The following is a 21,776-nucleotide window of genomic DNA, read 5'->3' as shown; positions in this document are numbered from 1 at the left end:
ATAATAACCCTAACAGGTTACCAATCAATGCTAGGTTAATTAATCTTATCCAGGATGGCGCTGGAGGCAGGGGATTTGAGCTCAGAACCCCACTGGATTGAAAAAATGCCAGCTGTTGATGGCTATCTAGTGCCCCCTGCTCAGAAGCCTGTGTATTTCACACCAGGTGAGGGTATTAACTGGCTCATTTGTGACGCATGCCACTGTTTAACTATCTTCACACTTGGAAGGATGTTGGGACAATAAAGCGGGTCCAATGCAGATTCACTTGGATGCTGTCTGATATAAGTAAAGACAAATACAGTGAAACCTGTAAATTACAGATACCTAAGGGACTGGCATCAGCTGTTAGTTTTTTTCATAGGTGCCCTTGTTTTCAAAATGATCCATGGATGTAACTGTAGAAATTTTCTGTAGTGCTTTACCCAGCATCCAGAGCATCAGAGAAACCCCTGGGACAGATCTGTGCAAGTGTTCAATCCCAGAGGTAGGGTGATTTCTCTGCCTCTGTGGATGCTGGGTAAAGAGCTCACCATTCCACAAAAGCTAATCCTTTCACAAAACCTGCTGTCACCTCACACTGGTTATGTGTCCCATGTTTTAAGTTGAGAAAAGGGCTTGGTACATTGAAGGCTGTCCATAGTTCATAATTTGCAAGTGGTTTCAGAATGCCTCGTATATATTTTACCATGGAAGCTATTTGCATCTCAGCAAATTTCAATTTTTTGAGTGTCCGTTTATGCAAGTTTCACGATGAAGAAAAGCTGGTTTAAGGAAATTGAGGCTGTTACTGGAATGAAGAATAGGGAGTGATTTGATGGAGGTATTTAATATTTTGAAGGGATGGGACAGAGTAGATAGAAAGAGACTTTCCAGTGATGGATCTGAAAGAAGGGAATATAGAGTTAAAATTGGATCCAAGAACTTTAGGACTGATGGGAAAACTCTTGCACAGGCTGTGGAATTACTATTGGAGTTCATGATTGAAGCAGAGACCATGTCAACATTTAAGGGTAGGTGGTTGAAGAAAGTGGGGGAAATAAAGGGATATGGGAATGGGTCAGATACATAGGAATAGGACTAGTGCTAATGTGAAAGATAAAGATGAACACAGACAGTCTGCTTCTGTGTTGTAATTTCTGTGTAATTCTCCTGATGCTCATTAGATTGGCGCATGAAAGAAAGTTGGGCAAAAACTCAGTTGGAGTTAAAACTAGTATGTGAAATTTCTGACCATTTTCAGAATTCTCTTAAATGTCATAGTGCAACTCGTTCATTAAATGGTAATGTAACTTTGTAATTTCAAAAAGCATTCTATTTGAATTTCGTCATTTAACTATTTATAAACGCTTGTAGTGCAATACAGTTTGTTTTTGATTTAAGACGGTCAGTATTGGAGGCTGCAGCCTTGCAACACAGGAATCGATTGCCAACTATTCAAGATTTCAGATGGCGAGTTGATGTGGCTATTTCTTCCAGGTAAAATAACATTTTAAATCAATTTTTTTTCTGCCACTTGATTTCAATCTCCAGTCAATATGTGTTATTTTCTGGCGAAGTAGTGAAGCTGGCAGTAGTCTCTGCCTGGGCTTCTGTTAATGCTCTTCCTTTCCTGTCTACAGTCCTTTGGATACTAGCTGACACAGGAGAACAGCATGTCATACTCAAAAACATCAACTTGCATTTATATAACACCTTTTACCATAATAGGATGTCTCAAGGCACTTCACAGGAGCGTAATTAAACAAAGTTTGACAGAAAGGAAGGGGATACTGGGACAGGTGACCAAATGCCTAGTCAGAGTAGGTCTTAAAGGAGGCAAAAGAAAGACTTGCATTTCTATAGCACCTTTCATGAGCTCGGTGCATCCAAAGTGATTTACAGCCAAATAAGTACTTTTGAAGGGCAGACACACTATTGTAATGCAGGAAATGCAGCAGCCAATTTGCACACAGCAAGCTCCCACAGACACCATGAGATATGAACCAAATAATCTTTGTGTTGATTGAGGGACAAATATTGGCCTGGATATTGGAGATAACTCTCCTGCTCTTCAACAAATAGTGCTTTGGGATCTTTTACATTCACCTGAGATCAGATGATGCCTTGGTTTAATGTCTCATTCAAAAGACAGCATCTCTGACAGTGCAGCACTGCCTCAGTACTGTAGTGGGAATGTCAGCCAAGATTTTCTTTGCTCTTTGGCATAGGACTTGAACCCACAGCCTTCTGGCTCAGAGGCAAGAGTACTTCTAACTGAACCACTCAGGACAGAGAGGTGAAAAGGTTTATTTTAATGAATTCATGGGATTTGGGCGTCGCTGGCTAGGTCAGCATTTATTGTCCATCCCTAATTACCCTTGAGAAGGTGGTGGTGAGCTGCCTTCTTGAACCACAAGTCCATGTGAGATAAGTACAGCCACAGTGTGGTTAAGAAGGGAGTTCCAGGATTTTGATCCAGGGACAGTGAAAGAACGGCGATATAGTTCCAAGTCAGGATAGTGTGTGGCTTGGAGGGGAACTTGCAGGTGGTGGTGTTCCCATGCATCTGCTGCCCTTGTCCTTCTGGGTGGTCGAGGTCGCAAGTTTAGAAGGTGCTGTCTAAGGAGCCTTGGTGCGTTGCAGCAGTGCATCTTGTAAATGGTATACAATGCTGCCGCTGTGCATTGGCGGTGAAGGGAGTGAATGTTTGTGGATGGGTTGCCAATCAAGCGGGCTGCTTTGTCCTTATTGGTGTCGAGCTTATTGAGTTGTTGGAGCTGCACCCATCCAGGCAAGGGGAGAGTATTCCATCACACTCCTGACTTGTGCCTTGTAGATGGTGGACAGGCTTTGGGGAGTCAGGAGGTGAGTTACTCGCTGGAGGATTCCTAGCCTCTGACCTGTTTTTGAACCTACGGTATTTTGCATCAGTATTCACCAAAGAGAAGGACTTGGTGGATGATGAGCCTAGGGAAGGGAGTGTAGATAGTCTCAGTCATCTCATTATCAAAAAGGAGGAGGTGTTGAGTGACTTGCAAAGCATTAAAGTAGATAAGTCCCCAGGGCCTGATGGGATCTCCCCCAGAATACTGAGGGAGGCAAGGGAAGAAATTGCTGGGGCCTTGACAGAAATCTTTGCATCCTCATTGGCTACAGGTGAGGTCCCAGAGGACTGGAGAATAGCCAATGTTCCTTTGTTTACGAAGGGTAGCAAGGATAATCCAGGAAATTATAGGCCGGTGAGCCTTACGTCAGTGGTAGGGAAATTATTAGAGAGAATTCTCCGGGACAGGATTTACTCCCATTTGGAAACAAACAAACTTATTAGCGAGAGGCAGCATGGTTTTGTGAAGGGGAGGTCGTGTCTCACTAATTTGATTGAGTTTTTTGAGGAAGTGACCAAGATGATTGATGAAAGAAGGGCAGTGTATGTTATCTATATGAACTTCAGTAAAGCCTTTGACAAGGTCCCTCATGGCAGACATGTACAAAATGTGAAGTCACACAGGATCGGAGGTGAGCTGGCAAGATGGATACAGAACTGGATCGGTCATAGACAGAGGGTAGCAGTGGAAGGGTGCTTTTCTGAATGGAGGGATGTGACTAGTGGTGTTCCGCAGGGATCAGTGCTGGGACCTTTGCTCTTTGTAGTATATGTAAATGATTTGGAGGAAAATATAGTTGGTCTGATTAGTAAGTTTGCGGACGACACAAAGTTTGGTGGAGTTGCGGATCGTGTTGAGGATTGTCAGAGGACACAGCAGGATATAGATCGGTTGGCGACTTGGGTGGAGAAATGGCAGATGGAGTTTAATCCGGACAAATGTGAGGTAATGCATTTTGCAAGGTCTAATGCAGGTGGGAAGTATACAGTAAATGGCAGAACCCTTAGGAGTATTGACAGGCAGAGAGATCTGGGCGTATAGGTCCACAGGTCACAAAGAGACAACGCAGGTGGATAAGGTAGTCAAGAAGGCAGACAGCATGCTTGCCTCCATCAGTCGGGGCATAGAGTATAAAAATTGGCAAGCCATGTTGCAGCTGTACAGAACTTTAGTTGGGCCACACTTAGAATATTGCATGCAATTCTGGTCCCCACACTACCAGAAGGACGTGGAGGCTTTGGAGAGGGTACAGAGGAGGTTTACCAGGATGTTGCCTGGTCTGGAGGGCATTAGCTATGAGGAGAGGTTGGATAAACTCGGATTGTTTTCACTGGAACGACTGAGGTGGAGGGGCGACATGATAGAGGTTCACAAAGTTATGAGCGGCATGGGCAGTGGATAGTCAGAAACTTTTTCCCAGGGTGGAAGAGTCAGTTACTAGGGGACATAGGTTTTAGGTGAGAGGGGCAAAGTTTAGAGGGGATGTGCGAGGCAAGGTCTTTACAGAGGGTGGTGAGTGCCTGGAACTTGCTGCCGGGAGAGGTGGTGGAAGCAGGTACGATAGCGAAGTTTATGAGGCATCTTGGCAAATACATGAATAGGTTGGGAATAGAGGGATATGGACCCTGGAAGTGCAGAAGGTTTTAGTTTAGGCAGGCATCAAGATCGGCGCAGGCATGGAGGGCCAAATGGCCTGTTCCTGTGCTGTATTCTTCTTTGTTCTTTATATGGCTACTCCAGTTCAGTTTCTGGTCAATGGTAACCCCCACGATGTTAGTGGGGGATTCAGCAATCGTAATGCCATTGAATGTCAAGGGAAGATGGTTAGATTCTCTCTTGTTGGAGATGGTCATTGCCTGGCATTTGTGTGGTGCGAATGTTACTTGCCACTTTTCAGCCCAAGTCTAGATATTGTCCAAGTCTTGCTGCTTTTCACAGACTGTTTCAGTATCCGAGGAGTCGCGAATGGTGCTGAACATTGTGCAATCATCAGCGAGCATCCCCACGTCTGACCTTATGATTGAAGGAAGGTCATTGATGAAGCAGCTGGAGATGGTTGGGCTTAGGACACTACCCTGAGGAACTCCTGCAGTGATGTCCTGGAGCTCAGATGATTGACCTCCAACAACCACAACCATCTTCCTTTGTGCTAGGTATGACTCCAACCAGTGGAGTGTTTTCCCCCTGATTCCCATTGACTTCAGTTTTGCTAGGGCTCCTTGATACCACACTCGGTCAAATGCTGCCTTGATGTCAAGAGCAGTCACTCTCACCTCACCTCTTTGGGAGGAAATTCCCGAGCTTAGGGCCTAGGCTGCTGACAGCATGGCAGCAAATGAAAATCAGGAATGTATAAGATGCCGGAATTGGAGTACTGATATCTTGGGGAGTTATAGAGCTGGAAGAGGTTACAGAGATGCAGATCTATATCCTCCCTATGGAAAAAGTATATGACCTTGTCATGACTAATGTCAAATACCCATTTCATACTGCTACATGTGCCATACTCCTTTATTCACCGGCCTGTAAAATCTCTGAATTTACAATATGCACAATGCTCTTTATGGTACGGTTATAGAATTTTCCTTACTTTTGTTGAATCAAATGAAATAACCTTGCTTCACTCTACTGTTAAAGAAAGAAGTATTTATATAGCACCTTTCACAACCTCAGAACTTCTCAATACATTTTACAGCCAATGATGTATGTCTAAAATGTAGTAACTACTGTTGTTGAAATGTGTAATGTTAAACTGCATTAGGACTGATCTGTTTGAATCATCTCTGCCTTGATCAGCTAGCAAGTCACTGTAAACTTGCTCAGTCATCCATCCACTTCATGAAAAACATTTGAAAAATTGCTTTCGAAAGGAAACTAACCAAAAAGGTTGCTGCTTTGATGGTGGCTGAAAGTGATATCTTTCAACATGATTTATGTTTGTAAATGGAGGTACTGCAGGAGAACTTATCCTGAAGAAAATATCCTAAAATGTAAACAGTGTTTCGAATTGGAATTTACTACTCTGTAATGCATTTCTGCATGATTGTAAATTAAGCCTGAGTTTAAAAAAAATCTGCTATTCATAACTTATGTCTGGCAAGCCCCCCCCCCCCCCCCACCTGCCAAGAATGAGGAAAAATTAATTTCTCCACATGAACATTGATTTTAAACTATTGATGGTGAAGAAAGAACTTGCTTTAAAAATCAGGTGGATACTTTGGCTGGAGAGAGACATTAGCATATCAACAGACAAGTACTTCAAAGGACAAAATAGCTACTCCCTGCTCCAATTTTAATCTACAATGGTAGATTTTGATTACCAGACGTTGAAGCATTCCAGGTTCACTACTGAGATGACCGAATACACAGACATAGTTGGGGCAGTTTGGTCACATGACTGACTGGAATTTTTTTGAATTTGAGCTTCCAACAGAATTTTGAAATCAGAAGGCCGTTGGCTCCTGGACTGAGAACACCCCTCTTCTGTCTGCTCTCACCTCTCTCTCTCACCAGCTTTGGAAGCCATTGAAGACATGAGAAAAGTCTCCTGCAGTGAACAAGGTTTAAGAATAATACTGGGCCCCAACGAAAGAGCTGTCTACAATCAAGGACTTTACAGTGAGCTGGAAGCACAGAAACAGTAACAAAAAACCCCCTTTAGAGACTGCCTCAAACCTCTCCATTCTAATTTTCTTCTCTTTTTCTGTCCCTGTTTGCATGTGTATCGCACGTGCATGCTACGTATATCCGTTGGCGTTAACCGTATTAGAATTTAAGGTTTAATAAATTTTACTTCTTTAAACCGAAGAAAGCCTGTTTATGCTCATTTATTTGCCTTATAATTGGAAAGCTGTGAACAAGGATTCACAAAGTGGGAGCTCAAAACCGTGTGTTTAAAAATAAAATGCTGTTATAATATGAACAGGTGAAGACAGAGTAGACCCCTAGACACCTTTCTCACTTGGTCGTAACACTTATGTGTAACTTAAAACTACTTTTGTCATAGTGAATTTATAATATATTAAAATCTGCAGTAAAAAAATTGGAGCAAAGGCTAAAGGGCTAGTTAATGAGACTACTACTTTGTCAATGGTCTACAATGAATTATTGAGGATAGGAGGAGGCTATTCAACCCACTGAGTCCTGGTGCGCCATTCAGTCAGATCATGGCTGATCTGCGCTTCATTTACTCTCCTTTCCTCCTTATCCCTTGATGTCCTTGGGCAACAAATATTTACCAATATTGAAAGCTTGAGTAGGCACCCCATCCCACCAACATCCATAGCCTTTTGGCGGGGCAAAGAAATGCATGTTTTTTTCGTGTATAGCTCTCATCCCAGATACAATAGCTGGAAAAGTAATTGTTCTTCTACTATGGCACTCACACTGACTTTCTATTTGCAGTTCTTTGACCCGTGCCCTGCAGCCTGCTATACTGATGCAGCTAAAACTGTCGAACGGTAACATCGATCGTTTTGAAGTGAGTACTAACAGCATTCAAGTGTATTTATATCTTTTTCATATATCCTGGGTCAGCTGACTTGAGGCAATGGCATGAGCATCGGTGACTGAATTTGGGCAGGTTCACTGCTACTTGTACAGACTTTCGAAACTGCAGCTGAAATATTTCAAAGTGTGACATTCTACAATTTGTGGTGCTAACTTCTGCAGTGCTTTGTCTAGCAGCATGTACTTGGCAGGATGCCTGGAAGAAGTGTTGGAGCTTCTTGATTGTTGAGAGCTCTTAAGATTTCTGAGCATTCAATAGGTGTCAGCCATTGCTCAGTGCATAGCACTGTCACCTCTGAGTCAGATGGTTGTTGTTTCAAGTCCCACTCCAGGACTTGAGCACAAAGATCTAGGCTGACACTCCAGTGTAGTACTGAGGGGATGGTGCATTATCGGAGATGCAATCTTTTGGATGAGACGTTAAACCGAGACATACCAGCCCCCTCAGGTGGATGTAAAAGATCCCACGGCACTACTTGAAGAGGAGCAGGGGAGTTCTGCCTAATGCCTTGACCAATATTTATCCCTCAAAAGCATCCGAATAACATTATCTGGTCATTATCACATTGCTATATGTGGGAGCTTTTGTGTGCGCAAATTGGCTGCTGCATTTTCTACATTACAACAATGCTTCAAAAGTATTTCATTGGCTGTAAAGCACTTTGGGGCATCCTGAGGTGGTGAAAGACGCTATATAAATGCAAATATTTGTTTTCTCCAAGTTGTGACAGGGCACTTCAAGACTCAGCAGCTCCTAGTCTTTCTTGTTCCCAATTAAAATTAAGAATTTTATCTGTCCTTGCCTGGGAACATTTAGCTAATTTACTAAAATCCTCCTCCCTCAACCTTGCAGGTTTTGAAGTAGAGGCTAATTTAATGAGAGGCAATATTTTGCTGTTCCATGGGTGCGGAAGCAAAGCAGAGGTTCTAGTACCTAGTAAGGAGTAGGGTGATAGAAATGGGGACTAGGAGCTGGATTTTAATTGGCCATTGTAAATTGCCCCTAGTGTAGGTAGGTGGTGGGGAATATGGGATTTACTGTAGGGTTAGTATAAATGGGTGGTTCTTGGTCAGCACAGACTCGATGGGCCGAAGGGCCTGTTTCAGTGCTGTATCTCTAAATAAATAAAATAAAAAAAGTAAATACAGGGCAAGCAACCCCGATCTCAGCATTTTAAATCTCACCATGGCAAGTGGTGAAATTGAATTCAGTAAATCTGGTAATTCCTGGGCTAACACCAGAAAATTACCACTAATGATGCTGGATTGTCTAAAAACCCAACTGATTCACTAATGTCCTAGGGACCCCAGTCTGGTGTCTCTGGTTGACTGTGCCCTCAGGGCCATAAATACTGCTTTCTCAATGTCACCCACATCGCAAGAACAAATATATTTTAAGAGAACAAATCATAATCTGATATTTCTTGTGCCCGTTTCAATTTGATTTTTTAAAAAATTCATTCATGGGATTTGGGTGTTGCTGGTGAGGCCAACATTTATTGCCCGTCCCTAACTGCCCTTGAGAAAGTGGTGATGAGTCACCTTCTGGAACTGCTGCAATGTGTGGTCTGGAAGGACTTGTTTTCTGTATTGTTTCATGATTGACAGGTCTAGTACATATTCCCAGTGAGATCAGAGCATTGGAAACAGACCTTTCCAAACCACCAGTCCTGCCAAATTCAAGAAGGCGAGCCTAGCCTAAAAGTACAACCAGAAATAGAAATGAAGGACATTGCAGCAAGGGGAAGACATGAGGACTTTGCAGACCAAACAACCAAAGCTTAGTTTTGTTACTCCGGGTTTAAAAGAACGGAAGATTTTTGCACCATGAATAAATTGCCAAGATACAATCTTGGGTCTTAGTTCGCTGTTAGTATTAGGCTTTGTAATGTTAACAGGAAGATCAGCTTGTAATTTGAGTTAATCAGTAAACACAGGAGGGGCCAGTGCTGAAAATGAATGGTAATTAGAATTTGAGATGCATCAAACTTATATAAGTATGAGTTGCTGCCAATTGCAAACGTTATATAACCATTTGGTTTGCTGCCCATTCCTGTACCGACTTCTATTAAAGACCACAAACTGAACTATTTAATCTTGCAGCATTTGTGCCATATACTTAGCATTAACTCTGAATTGTAACTTTCTTCCATAAACTTAGAGCTTTAAGGACAAGATCTGTGATTGCACATTTGATTATTCCAATACTTCCCTGACAGGGGAAAGATCCTCTATCCTCTGTGAACTTCAGCTCATGCAAAATGTTATTGCCCGTACCCATCTCGCACTAAGTTCCAGTCACCCATCAACCCTTTCCTGACCTACGTTGACTCCCAGTCACCCAGTGCCTCAAGTTTAAAATTCTTATCCTTGTTTTTAAATCAATTCATGGCCTCATTTCTCTGTATCTCTGTAACCTAATCCAAACCTACAAACACCACACATTCTCCTGACTCTGATTCCTGGCTCTTGTGCATTCCAGCCCTGCCTTCGCTCATTAATTGGCAGCCATGCCTTCAGCCGTCTGGGAATTCTCCTCTTCAAACCCCCTCTGCCTCTCTAAATGCAGCCTCCCTGATCTACATTCAACTACTTTTAAATGCAATGTCCTTGTTCTTGTTAGGAATCCGTGAATTGAACAAATCTGCAAAGCTCTGTAGTTGTATGATTTTGTTAAGCTAAGTAGTCCCTCGACTTGTTTTGAGATAGTGTTCTTTTATAAAGCCAGTATTCTCAGCAAAGCGTGACTTTTAAACCGGAAAGCGGTTTGACAATTGTTTGCTTTAGGTATAGTGCTATGCAAGAATTTCTCCCCACTTATTGTGGGATGCAATTTTGGCTTCTTGCACATGCTTGATTTTTCATTGCTTTACCATTAGCAGCTTTGCCTTCAGCTACAGAGGCCCTAAGCTCTGGAATTAAAAATAGAAAACGCTGGAAATACTCAGCAAGTCGGGCAGCACCTGTGGAGAGAGATGCAGAGTTAACGTTTCAGATCTGTGACCTTTCGTCAGAATCCCCTCCCTGGACCCCTCTACCTCTCTCTCCTCCTTTTAAGCCGCTCGTTAAAAGCTACCTCGTCACCTGTCCTAACACCACCTTATGAGGCTCAATGTCAGAATTGAAGAGCTTGGGCCATTTTACTACAAATATAAATGCAAGTTGTTGTACTGTCCAGTGGTCACCGAGAAGATACGCCTGGGTTGACGCATTAGATAAATTTTCTTCCGAAGTTCCAAGAGTGATTGATTATTGATTAGTCATCCAGATCAAACACGAGTACTCGAGGACTAATCCCTCAAATATACCATCTCGTGTGATTCAGCAGATAATAGCAGATAATTGCAGCATGGGTTGGTACCTGGGATCTCGATGTTGTGGCCATTTCGGAGACATGGGTAGAGCAGGGGCAGGAATGGATGTTGCAGGTTCCGGGATTTAGATGTTTCAGTAAGAACAGAGAAGATGGTAAAAGAGGGGGGGGGGGGTGTGTGGCATTGTTAATCAAGGAGAGTATTACAGCGACAGAAAGGACGTTTGAGGACTCGTCTACTGAGGTAGTATGGGCCGAGGTTAGAAACAGGAGAGGTCACCCTGTTGGGAGTTTTCTATAGACCTCCGAATAGTTCCAGAGATGTAGAGGAAAGGATAGCGAAGATGATTCTCGACAGGAGCGAGAGTAACAGGGTAGTTGTTATGGGGGACTTTAACTTTCCAAATATTGACTGGAAATACTATAGTTTGAGTACTTTAGATGGGTCAGTTTTTGTTCTGTGTGTGCAGGAGTGTTTTCTGACACAGTATGTAGACAGGCCAACCAGGGGCAATGCCACATTGGATTTGGTACTGGGTAATGAACCCGGCCAGGTGTTAGATTTAGATGTAGGTGAGCACTTTGGTGATGGTGATCACAATTCGGTTAGGTTTACCTTAGCGATGGGCAGGGACAGGTATATACCGCAGGGCAAGAATTATAGCTGGGGGAAAGGAAATTATGATGCGATTAGGCAAGATTTAGGATGCGTAGGATGGGGAAGGAAACTGCAGGGGATGGGCACAATCGAAATGTGGAGCTTATTCAAGGAGCAGCTACTGCGTGTCCTTGATAAGTATGTACCTGTCAGGCAGGGAGGAAGTTGTCGAGCGAGGGAGCCGTGGTTTACTAAAGAAGTTGAAGCGCTTGTCAAGAGGAAGAAGAAGGCTTATGTTAGGATGAGACGTGAAGGCTCAGTTAGGGCGCTTGAGAGTTACAAGCTAGCCAGGAAGGATCTAAAGGGAGAGCTAAGAAGAGCAAGGAGAGGACACGAGAAGTCATTGGCGGATAGGATCAGGGAAAACCCTAAGGCTTTCTATAAGTATATCAGGAATAAAAGAATGACTAGAGTTAGATTAGGGCCAATCAAGGATAGTAGTGGGAAGTTGTGTGTGGAATCAGAGGAGATAGGGGAAGTGTTAAATGAATATTTTTCGTCAGTATTTACAGTAGAGAAAGAAAATGTTGTCGAGAATACTGAGATTCAGACTACTAGGCTAGATGGGATTGAGGTTCACAAGGAGGAGGTGTTAGCAATTTTGGAAAGTGTGAAAATAGATGAGTCCCCTGGGCCAGATGGGATTTATCCTAGGATTCTCTGGGAAGCCAGGGAGGAGATTGCAGAGCCTTTGTCCTTCATCTTTATGTCGTCATTGTCGACAGGAATAGTGCCGGAAGACTGGAGGATAGCAAATGTTGTCCCCTTGTTCAAGAAGGGGAGTAGAGACAGCCCTGGTAATTATAGACCTGTGAGCCTTACTTCGGTTGTGGGTAAAATGTTGGAAAAGGTTATAAGAGACAGGATTTATAATCATCTTGAAAAGAATAAGTTCATTATCGATAGTCAGCACGGTTTTGTGAAGGGTAGGTCGTGCCTCACAAACCTTATTGAGTTTTTCGAGAAGGTGACCAAACAGGTGGATGAGGGTAAAACAGTGGATGTGGTGTATATGGATTTCAGTAAGGCGTTTGATAAGGTTCCCCATGGTAGGCTATTGCAGAAAATACGGAAGTATGGGATTGAAGGTGATTTAGAGCTTTGGATCAGAAATTGGCGAGCTGAAAGAAGACAGGTGGTGGTTGATGGCAAATGTTCATCCTGGAGTTTAGTTACTAGTGGTGTACCGCAAGGATCTGTTTTGGGGCCACTGCTGTTTGTCATTTTTATAAATGACCTGGATGAGGGTGTAGAAGGGTGGGTTAGTAAATTTGCGGATGACATGAAGGTCGGTGGAGTTGTGGATAGTGTCGAAGGATGTTGTAGGGTACAGAGGGACATCGGCTGCAGAGCTGGGCTGAGAGATGGCAAATGGAGTTTAATGCGGAAAAGTGTGAGGTGATTCACTTTGGAAGGAGTAATAGGAATGCAGAGTACTGGGCTAATGGGAAGATTCTTTGTAGTGTAGATGAGCAGAGAGATCTTGGTGTCCAGGTGCATAAATCCCTGAAAGTTGCTACCCAGGTTAATAGGGCTGTTAAGAAGGCATATGGTGTGTTAGCTTTTATTAGTAGGGAGATCGAGTTTCGGAGCCACAAGGTCATGCTGCAGCTGTACAAAACTCTGGTGAGGCCGCACCTGGAGTATTGCGTGCAGTTCTGGTCACCGCATTATAGGAAGGATGTGGAAGCTTTGGAAAGGGTGCAGAGGAGATTTACTAGGATGTTGCCTGGTATGGAGGGAAGGTCTTACGAGGAAAGGCTGAGGGACTTGAGGTTGTTTTCGTTGGAGAGAAGGAGGAGAGGTGACTTAATTGAGACATATAAGATAATCAGAGGGTTGGATAGGGTGGATAGTGAGAGTCTTTTTCCTCGGATGGTGATGGCAAACATGAGGGGACATAGCTTTAAGTTGAGGGGTGATAGATATAGGACAGATGTTAGAGGTAGTTTCTTTACTCAGAGGGGCGTGGAACGCCCTGCCTGCAGCAGTAGTAGACTCGCCAACTTTAAGGGCATTTAAGTGGTCATTGGATAGACATATGGATGAAAATGGAATAGTGTAGGTCAGATGGTTTCACAAGTCGGCGCAACATCAAGGGCCGAAGGGCCTGTACTGCGCTGTAATGTTCTAATCTAATAGTCTGACTTGAGTTTAGTGAATTGTTTGCTGTGTCATAGTGCACCAGCGTTTCCGAGTCCTTGCTCATGTAGGGAATGTCAGCCCAATGTAGCATATGACAAATATCCATTGAAAGTCCTCTGTCACTAGTAGCATTGGAAACTCAAATGCAGTATCATCACACCCATTAATTGCTGCCTACTTAATTCCCAAGCACTGTGATGTTTAACCAAGGACTACCCTTTCAGTAGCTCCAGCATCTAACTTTAGAGTGTTGCTGATGTTTGAGGCCAATGAAGTTCAGAATCTTGTGAAATTGAGCGTTGATGCTAGAAAATTTGATGGAAAACTGAAGAACCAGTCATCAGTCCAACAGGCCAAGAGGGTCTTCCTGAAGCTAAATGCATCAATTGGGACCGGTCATTCCCAGTCCTTTGAACCCAAGTAATAACCACTTCAAGTTGCAAGGACAAATTTTCAGTTTGTTGCAGATGCACACACTCTAATCCCATTTGCTACAACAATCCTGTAACTAAAAGCTAATCAGTTGTTTTTATATTGTAATGCCAATGTGCTCCCACTTCCTATTGATCAGGCAGGGAGTCCAGAAGATAATTGAGCTGAAGGGCTATATTTCGATTTGCGAAAAGTATTTTCCCTGCTGCGACTCTTGCATTGCACTTCCTGTGAGACTTCATTGGAAAAGTGAAAGCTAGAATTACATAGTATACATGCCACAAACAGGCCATTCGGTCCATCTGGTCCATACTGCTGTTTATGTCCAGTGGACTTTACTCTGTTCAATCTAACCCTATTAGCATATCATTCTATTCCTTTGTCTCGTGTTTATCTAGCTTCCATTTAAATGCATCTGTACTATTCATATAACTGCTGCTAGTAGTTATGGGTTCCTCACTCTGGATAATGAATTGTCTCCAGATTCATGGCCTCATGGGAATATCTGTCTACCCTATCAAGCCCTTTCATAATTTTAAAATTTCCATCAGGTCACCCCTCCGTCTTTTCTACAGAAAAGAGCCCCCATCCTGTTGAATAGGTATAATTTCTCAGTTCTGCTTTTTTCATTGTTGTAAACACAAGACGCGTTGCTTTTATTTACTTACAGTACATAACTAACTGGTGTAAGTATGTCCACTTCATTTTATATGCTTTATTTATTTTTCAGGTACCAGTTGTGAAGTTCCAGGAGTTGCGATACAACGTTGCCCTAATCCTGAAGGAGATGAACGACTTGGAAAAAAGAAGCATTCTCAAAATTCAAGATTAGTATATTTCACAAAATGTCAAAAACAAAACTCTGAACCAGTTTGGTGTGCCAGGAGCTCAGCTGCAGCCTTCTATCTGAGACAGTTTAGCTTTTTTAAAGCTTCCATTCCCAGAGAATTTTTCACTATTTTAGTACATTTGCAGAGTCATCCAAGTCATGACTGGTGCACTGAGATCACTGGTGCATCACAGGCTTCTTGAATTAGTTCCCAGTGTTCAACAGCCTTAAAACGTCTATCTTGCAAAGCCAACCTGTGTGCCAGTCAATGCTGTTGCAAATAGATCAGCCCAAACCACGTTCTTACTTTCCAGCACTTTATATAAAAAGGAAAATTACATCTGCAGAAGCCTGGATAATGGGGTGACAGAGGGGGAATCTTGGAAAGTGGAGTAAAATGCAAGAAAGGATGCAGCAACTTTAATAAACAGGTAATGATGTATTGTCAAAACTGGAAATTGATCACAGAATGTAAATCATGTCCTTTGAACATGATCAGCCCTTTTCGTATATTTGCCGTTGCAAGCTTTTAAGTTGAACCACCTTCAACTTAATGTACAGTAACAGATCCACTTTCAAATATAGTAAAACCTCAAAAGTTGTATAACTTGTAGTTATATAAGATGACATACTTTTGGCATTCCATTTTTAGACTAATAATGTTTGACTGGTGCAGAAACTGATGATTGAGCTTGTGTGTCAGCTGTGGTTCAGCTGGTAGCACTCTTGCCTCTGAGTCACAACGTTCTGGGTTTAAGTCCCACTCCAGGGCTTAAGCACAAAAATCAAGGCTGACTTTCCAGTGTCAGATGCACAGCCTTTCAGCTGAGACGTTAAACCGAGACCCCACCTGATTGCTTGGGTGGGTGTAAAGGATCTTGTACTATTTTGAAGAACAGCAGGGGAGTTATCCCCACTGGTCTCACCAATATTTTATCCTTCAATCAACAGCACAAAAAACATTATCTGGTCATTATCACATTGCTGTATGTGGGAGCTTGCTAGTGCAACTTGGCTGTTGGGTTTCCGACATTACAACAGTGACTACACTTCAAAAAGTACTTCATTGGCTGTAAAGCACTTTGAGACGTCTGGTGGTCCTGAAAAGCGCTATGTAAATGCAAGTCTTTTTTGGGTCTCCAAACCAACTCCTGAAAAATCCATCCAAATAAGAGTCTGTCTGGCCACTGTGGAGTGTACACTCTTTGCCCATAGGGAGGCATCCAATTTATCCTGGTCCAAAGGTCTTTAATTCAGATTGGCAAGAGTCAATGCTTAAGAACTAATGATGTCACATCTTTAGACTTGCACTGTAGGAACCCAGTTGTTAGTCATTCTGAGGCTAATTCTTTTGGTGTTGGCCTCTCTTCCAAAATTGCTTATGGAAACTGGGAGACAATGGAAAAAATAAAGTAGTTAAACATGTTTTAGTCCCTTTCTTTCTTTCTCTCTTCCTCTTTATCTCCACATAACTCGTGATGGCATGGACTGTTGCATGGGGAACCGTTCCATTACACCTTTCTTCATGTGAGTTTTGATGGTGAATCATGTTGATTTACCTGCTGATTTACCATGGAATGTATCGCGGCTGAGCTTGGCTAAATTCGTGCCCAACGCTGACAGGGATGCACTTTGCAACAGTGCATAGCAACTGGGGAACAGGAGCAGGAACTTTGACCAGTATTGGTGCTGAAACAAATTGTAACAATCTGCTGTGATCCTTGGATTTTCTGGCAGTCTAAAGATTAAAGCAAGATAATTTCATACATTACATTTCTGTTATGATGCCCAAATATTTTTGTGGCTCATTATATCCCATGTACAGTCTTCAGAGTTTTGTATGCATAATGATGCTATTACTTTATCACCAAAGTAGTGACTTGACTCATTCTCACCTCTGAGTCAGAAGCTTGAACATTCCCATCCCACTTCAGGTTTTCAGCATGTGGTTTAGGTTGCCATTTCAGTACAGTACTCAGGGAGTGCTGCATTGCTGGCACTATTCAAAGGAACAGCACAATACTTCCAGTGCTCTGACTAACATTTCTTCAATCATCATCATTAAAAACTTAAGTTGTCATTCATCTAACTTGCTGTTCATTGTGCACAAATTGACTTGTGTTTACCTGCATAAATCTCTGCACTTTATTTGAATTTGATTGTGTATGACATGTTTTGAGACATCCTGAGCAATATGGTAAGGTACAGAAATGTGTGCTCTTCTGTGACAAAACCATCCCTTACAGATCAAGAATCTACATTTAAAGTTGCAGAATTCATTTCAATCCTGCAGATGTAATATTTCAATATTTCACGAGGGGCTAAATATAAATTGTAGGACACATGGATTTTTGTGCCTGACCTTAATTAGCCAAGAAGCTTCTTGTGAAACTTGTTTTAATGTTTTACTGCTAGAGTTTTTAAAATAGTAATTGTCAACATTCCAGCAATGCTACCTGAATAATTGCTTGATTGTAGACAGTGGCCATTACCATTTTAAATGATTGTTCACAGAAAGCATCTAGAGGTCAAAGCTTTAAAAAGACTGGTGTGATAGAGCAATGGAATAACTAATGCAGCATTATGCTTGATCGAATCTTACTATTTAACATATATTTTCTTTCTCTATTCTTTCAAAATGTATTATTTCAAATTTCTCTACATCTTCCCAGCTTCCTCCCCATCAATCTCTCCTGCAGCCTTTGGTATTTCATGTAATGCTTAAAATATGAACTTGTCCCTCTCAGGTAATAGCATAACGAAACAGGCCAGAATTTGCTGTCAAAGTAGTGGTGAGGCTGATGGCGTTTGCTGTTATTTCTGCCAAAATGGTACAGTACTTTCCGGCAGGGGGCCAGGTTTGCAATTAAACATGAATTTTATTTATTTTTATTTAGCGATACAGCACTGAAACAGGCCCTTCGGCCCACCGAGTGTGTGCTGACCAAGAACCACCCATTCATACTAACCCTACAGTAATCCCATATTCCCTACCACCTACCTACACTAGGGGCAATTTACAATGGCCAATTTATCTATCAACCTGCAAGTCTTTGGCGGTGGGAGGAAACCGGAGCACCTGGCGAAAACCCACGCGGTCACAGGGAGAACTTGCAAACTCCGCACAGGCAGTACCCAGAATTGAACCCAGGTCCCTGGAGCTGTGAGGCTGCGGTGCTAACCACTTTGCCGCCCCAAATATCAAAGTTGCTGGCTGAATTGTGCTACTCTGCTGTTAGGCAGCAAAATGCTGTTTTGCAAAGCTGTCACACCATTGAAATACGTCGAATGGCATGACTGTGTATTTGTTTGGTAGAAATGAAAACTCACTGGATAATGTCTTGTCATTTAATAAAAGCAAAATACTGCGGATGATGGAAATCTGAAATAAAAACAAAATGCTGGATATACTCAGCATGTCTGGCAGCATCTGTGAAGAGAGAAACAGTTAACGTTTCAGGCTTGTGACCTTTGATCAGAACATGCCTTGCAATTTAGTGTAAGTACCCATTTAACAACATGGTAAGAGTTAATTACTGCCAATCAACCTCTACCACTGAAAATTAACTATTACAAGTGGGGAGTCTCATTTCTTCAGGTATTGACTATTTCAAAAATGTAAATACTACTTTTACTTTGCCTTTTTCCTCTTTCACTATCCAATCGTTTTCTCTCTACCTGATTCGACATTGAATTAATTCACTCTAATTTACACTTTTCTTCATCCTTGTGTTTATTTCTTAATCTTTCAATCTGATTTGGTTAAGATTAATTTGATTGCCCTGTTTCCCTTGCTGTGCTGTTATTGGATCACATTTTCATTTTAAATTTAAAAAAAAAAACCTGAACATGCAAAAATAGGTCTAACAGCAGACACTGTTACATGCCATGTCACAGAAAATTGTGGGTCATTATAATTCCGTATGAGTCTGGACCATTCATCTTTATAAGAAACAAGAGTAGCTCCAATAGTCACTTGCAGAATACCATTTGCCACACCTTTCCATTCTGAGAAATAATCTTTTACCATCTGGCCTCTTGCCACATGGCCACATTCTGCTTAATCCATGAGCTGTTGTTTTTGTTTTAATTGTCTTTTGTGTGAGCCATTTCATAATGCCTAATGAAAAATCATCCCAGACTCTAGTAGATTAACACCTTCCTTTTGTTCTGTTTTCACCCACCCCTGCTTTATTTGCTTAAAACCGATTACATTTCTCACCTTTGCCAGTTCTGATGAAAGTTCGCTGACCTGAAACGTTATCTCTGCTTCTCTCTCCACAGATGCTGCCAGGCCTGCTGAATATTTCCAACACTTTCTGTTTATATTTCACATTTCCAGCATTCGCAGTATTTTGCTTTTATTTTAGTGTTTAATTCACTGCCACTTCTTTTCCAGGAATGCCTACCTTGAAGTTCTGCCCTTCTCTCCCAAGGGATTTTCATTTGTCTCTTTTACCTTGATCACCTTTTATTGCTTTCTATTTCCCCCTCTGGTGTTTGATAGTGTCTACCAAAACTCGTTTTCACAGCCACATCTCTTTCCTCAGTGACTGTCTCCAGCTCCGACTTATTCCACGTGGGTTCCAACTGAAGTTCCACCTTTCGTATTTTGAATCTACCCAGGATTACAGGTGTCTCCGAGAAATACAACGTTCCTCGGACTGCTGCTCTTGCTGCATCCTGAAATCCACACTCAGGGCCATGCACCACCACATGTACACACTGGACCTCTCCAGAAGCACAGCCTCACCTTGTCTCCGAGCTGTTCTACTCCACCGTTTCATTTCATCCTTGTCATATCTGACGCATTAACAGAAAACATTTTTTTTCTTCCTTTTCAGGTGTTAAGGAACGCAAGCTCAGCAGCTAATGCGGACTAATGCCCCTCCCGATCCTCTTTCCCCTTCACTTCCCTTTGACCCCATCCCTTCTGATCTGATCCCTTGCCATGTATTCACTAAAACCTCTGACCTTCCCCTCTCTAATGCTGAATGATCTGTACTCAGCAAGAGACTGTTTTAACCCCTTATACCCCCAACTCAATGAATTTCGTGTTCGGCATGACCTTGAGCTCTCCCTCCCTCTGGGCCCATCCCTCTGGACTCTTACTTTTCCTTGATCTTTTTATTGAGAGCTGTCAGCGAGACATCAGCCATCACAATTTCTCTGCTCCCCTCGCTCACTCTAACCTGTCTCCTTCTCAACTTGCTGCACTCTGTTCTCTCAGGTCCATTTCTGACATTGTGATCAAACCTGCAGACAAGGGTGATGCTATTGTTGTCTGGTGTGCTGACCTCTACCTTGCAGAGGCTGAGCGCCAGCTCTGACATTTCTTCCTATCTCCCCCGGACCATGACTCCACCACCAAACATCAAGCTACTGTCTCCAGAACTGTCACTGACCTCACCTCCTCTGGAGATCTTCCCTCTACAGCTTCCAACCTCATAGTCCCACAACCCTGGACAGCCCACTTCTACCTCCTTCCCAAAATCCACGAACAGGACTGTCCTGGCAGACCCATCGTTTCAGTCTGTTGCTGCCCCACTGAACTTATTTCTCTCTATCTTGACTCTATTTTTTCTCCCCTGGTCCAGTCTCTTCCCACCTACATCCGTGACTCTTCAGACGTCTTACGTTGTTCTGACCATTTCCAGTCTCCTGGCCCTACCCATCACCTCTTCACTATGGATACCCAATCTCTCTACACCTCCATCCCCCACCAGGACGGTTTGAGGGCTGTCCGCTCCTTCCTTGAACAGGGGCCCAACCAGTCCCCATCATCCACCACCCTTCTCTGCCTGGCTGAACTTGTTCTCATATTGAACAACAATTCCTAATGGTAATGTCACTGGACTAGTAATCCAGAGGCCTGGGCTAATGCCCTGGGGATACTGGTTCAAATCCCACCTTGGCAGCTGGTGGAATTTAAATTTGATTGATTAAAATCTGGAATTGAAAGCTAGTCTCAGTAATGGTGCCATGAAACTATCAATGGTTGTCGTAAAAACCCATCTGGTTCACTAATGTCCTTTAGGAAGGAAATCTGTCGTCCTTATCTTCTCTGGCCTACATGTGACTCCAGACCCACAGCAATGTGGTTGACTCTTAACTGCCCTCTGAAATGGCCTAGCAAGCCACACAACGACACCCACATCCCATGAAAGAATAAAAAAAGAGCTCCACTCTCTTCCTTCAAATAAAAGGTGTTGCTATGGGTACCCACATGAGTCCTAGTTATGCCTGTGTTTGTGGGATATGTGGAACATTCCTTGTTCCAGTCCTACTCAGGCCCCCTCCCCCAACTCTTTTGCCGGTACATTGATGATTGTATCGGTGCAGTTTCCTGCTTCTGCCTTGAAATGGAAAATTTTATCAACTTTGCTTCCAATTTCCACCCTTCTCTCACCTTTTAGATGGGCCATCTCCGATGCTTCGCTTCCCTTCCTTGACCCCTCTGTCTGCATTTCTGGGGATAGACTGTCTACTAATACTCATTAGAAGCCCACCAACTCCCACAGCTGTCTCAAATACACTTCTTCACACCCTGCCTTCTGTAAGGATTCCATTCCGTTCTCGCAATTTCTCCGTCTCTGACGCATCTGCTCTGATGATGCAACCTGCCACAACAGTGCTTCTAATATGGCTTTTTCCTCGTACAAAGATGCCCCCGCTCTCTTTTCCCCCCCCCCCCCCCCCCCCCCCCCCCCAGCAAACTGTGGTTGACAGGGCTGTCAACCATGTCCGGCCCATTTTCCACACTTCTGCCCTCACCCCTTCCCTTCCCTCCCAGAGCCGTGACAGGGTTCCCTTTGTCCTCACTTTCCGTCCTACCAGCCTGCACTTCCAAAGGATCATCCGCCACCATTTCTGCCACCTCCAACATGATGCCACTACCAAACGCATCTTCCCCTCCCCTCCCCTCTCCTGTCAGCATTCCGAAAGAATTTGTACCCCTCCGCTACACCCTGGTCCACTCCTCCATTACCCCCAACACCTCATCCTCTTCCCACGACACCTTCC

At 43.0% G+C, this 21,776-nt stretch overlaps 1 protein-coding gene across 3 annotated transcripts in view; it reads left to right on the top strand.

Moving 5' to 3' along the window:
* commd5 (COMM domain containing 5) overlaps nucleotides 1-21,776 on the top strand; it is a 56,383-nt gene that overhangs the window by 23,988 nt on the left and 10,619 nt on the right. The window contains exons 6-8 of one of the 3 annotated variants that reach the window (XR_010976423.1): nucleotides 1,384-1,479; nucleotides 7,272-7,347; nucleotides 14,655-15,184. Coding sequence is in view for 2 of the 3 variants with exons in the window: in XM_068047124.1 (XP_067903225.1) it covers nucleotides 1,384-1,479; nucleotides 7,272-7,347; nucleotides 14,655-14,756 (274 nt within the window). In the remaining variant the exon portion in view is untranslated. Of the gene's footprint in view, nucleotides 1-1,383; nucleotides 1,480-7,271; nucleotides 7,348-14,654; nucleotides 16,179-21,776 lie in introns of those variants that run through there. The other 2 variants (XM_068047124.1, XM_068047126.1) reach the window with 2 other exon arrangements.

This window comes from Heterodontus francisci, chromosome 15, assembly GCF_036365525.1.
Source record: "Heterodontus francisci isolate sHetFra1 chromosome 15, sHetFra1.hap1, whole genome shotgun sequence".
NCBI classification, from domain to species: Eukaryota; Metazoa; Chordata; class Chondrichthyes; order Heterodontiformes; family Heterodontidae; genus Heterodontus; species Heterodontus francisci.
Note: the sequence above shows the minus strand (reverse complement) of the source record. Positions and strands in the feature narration are given on the sequence as shown.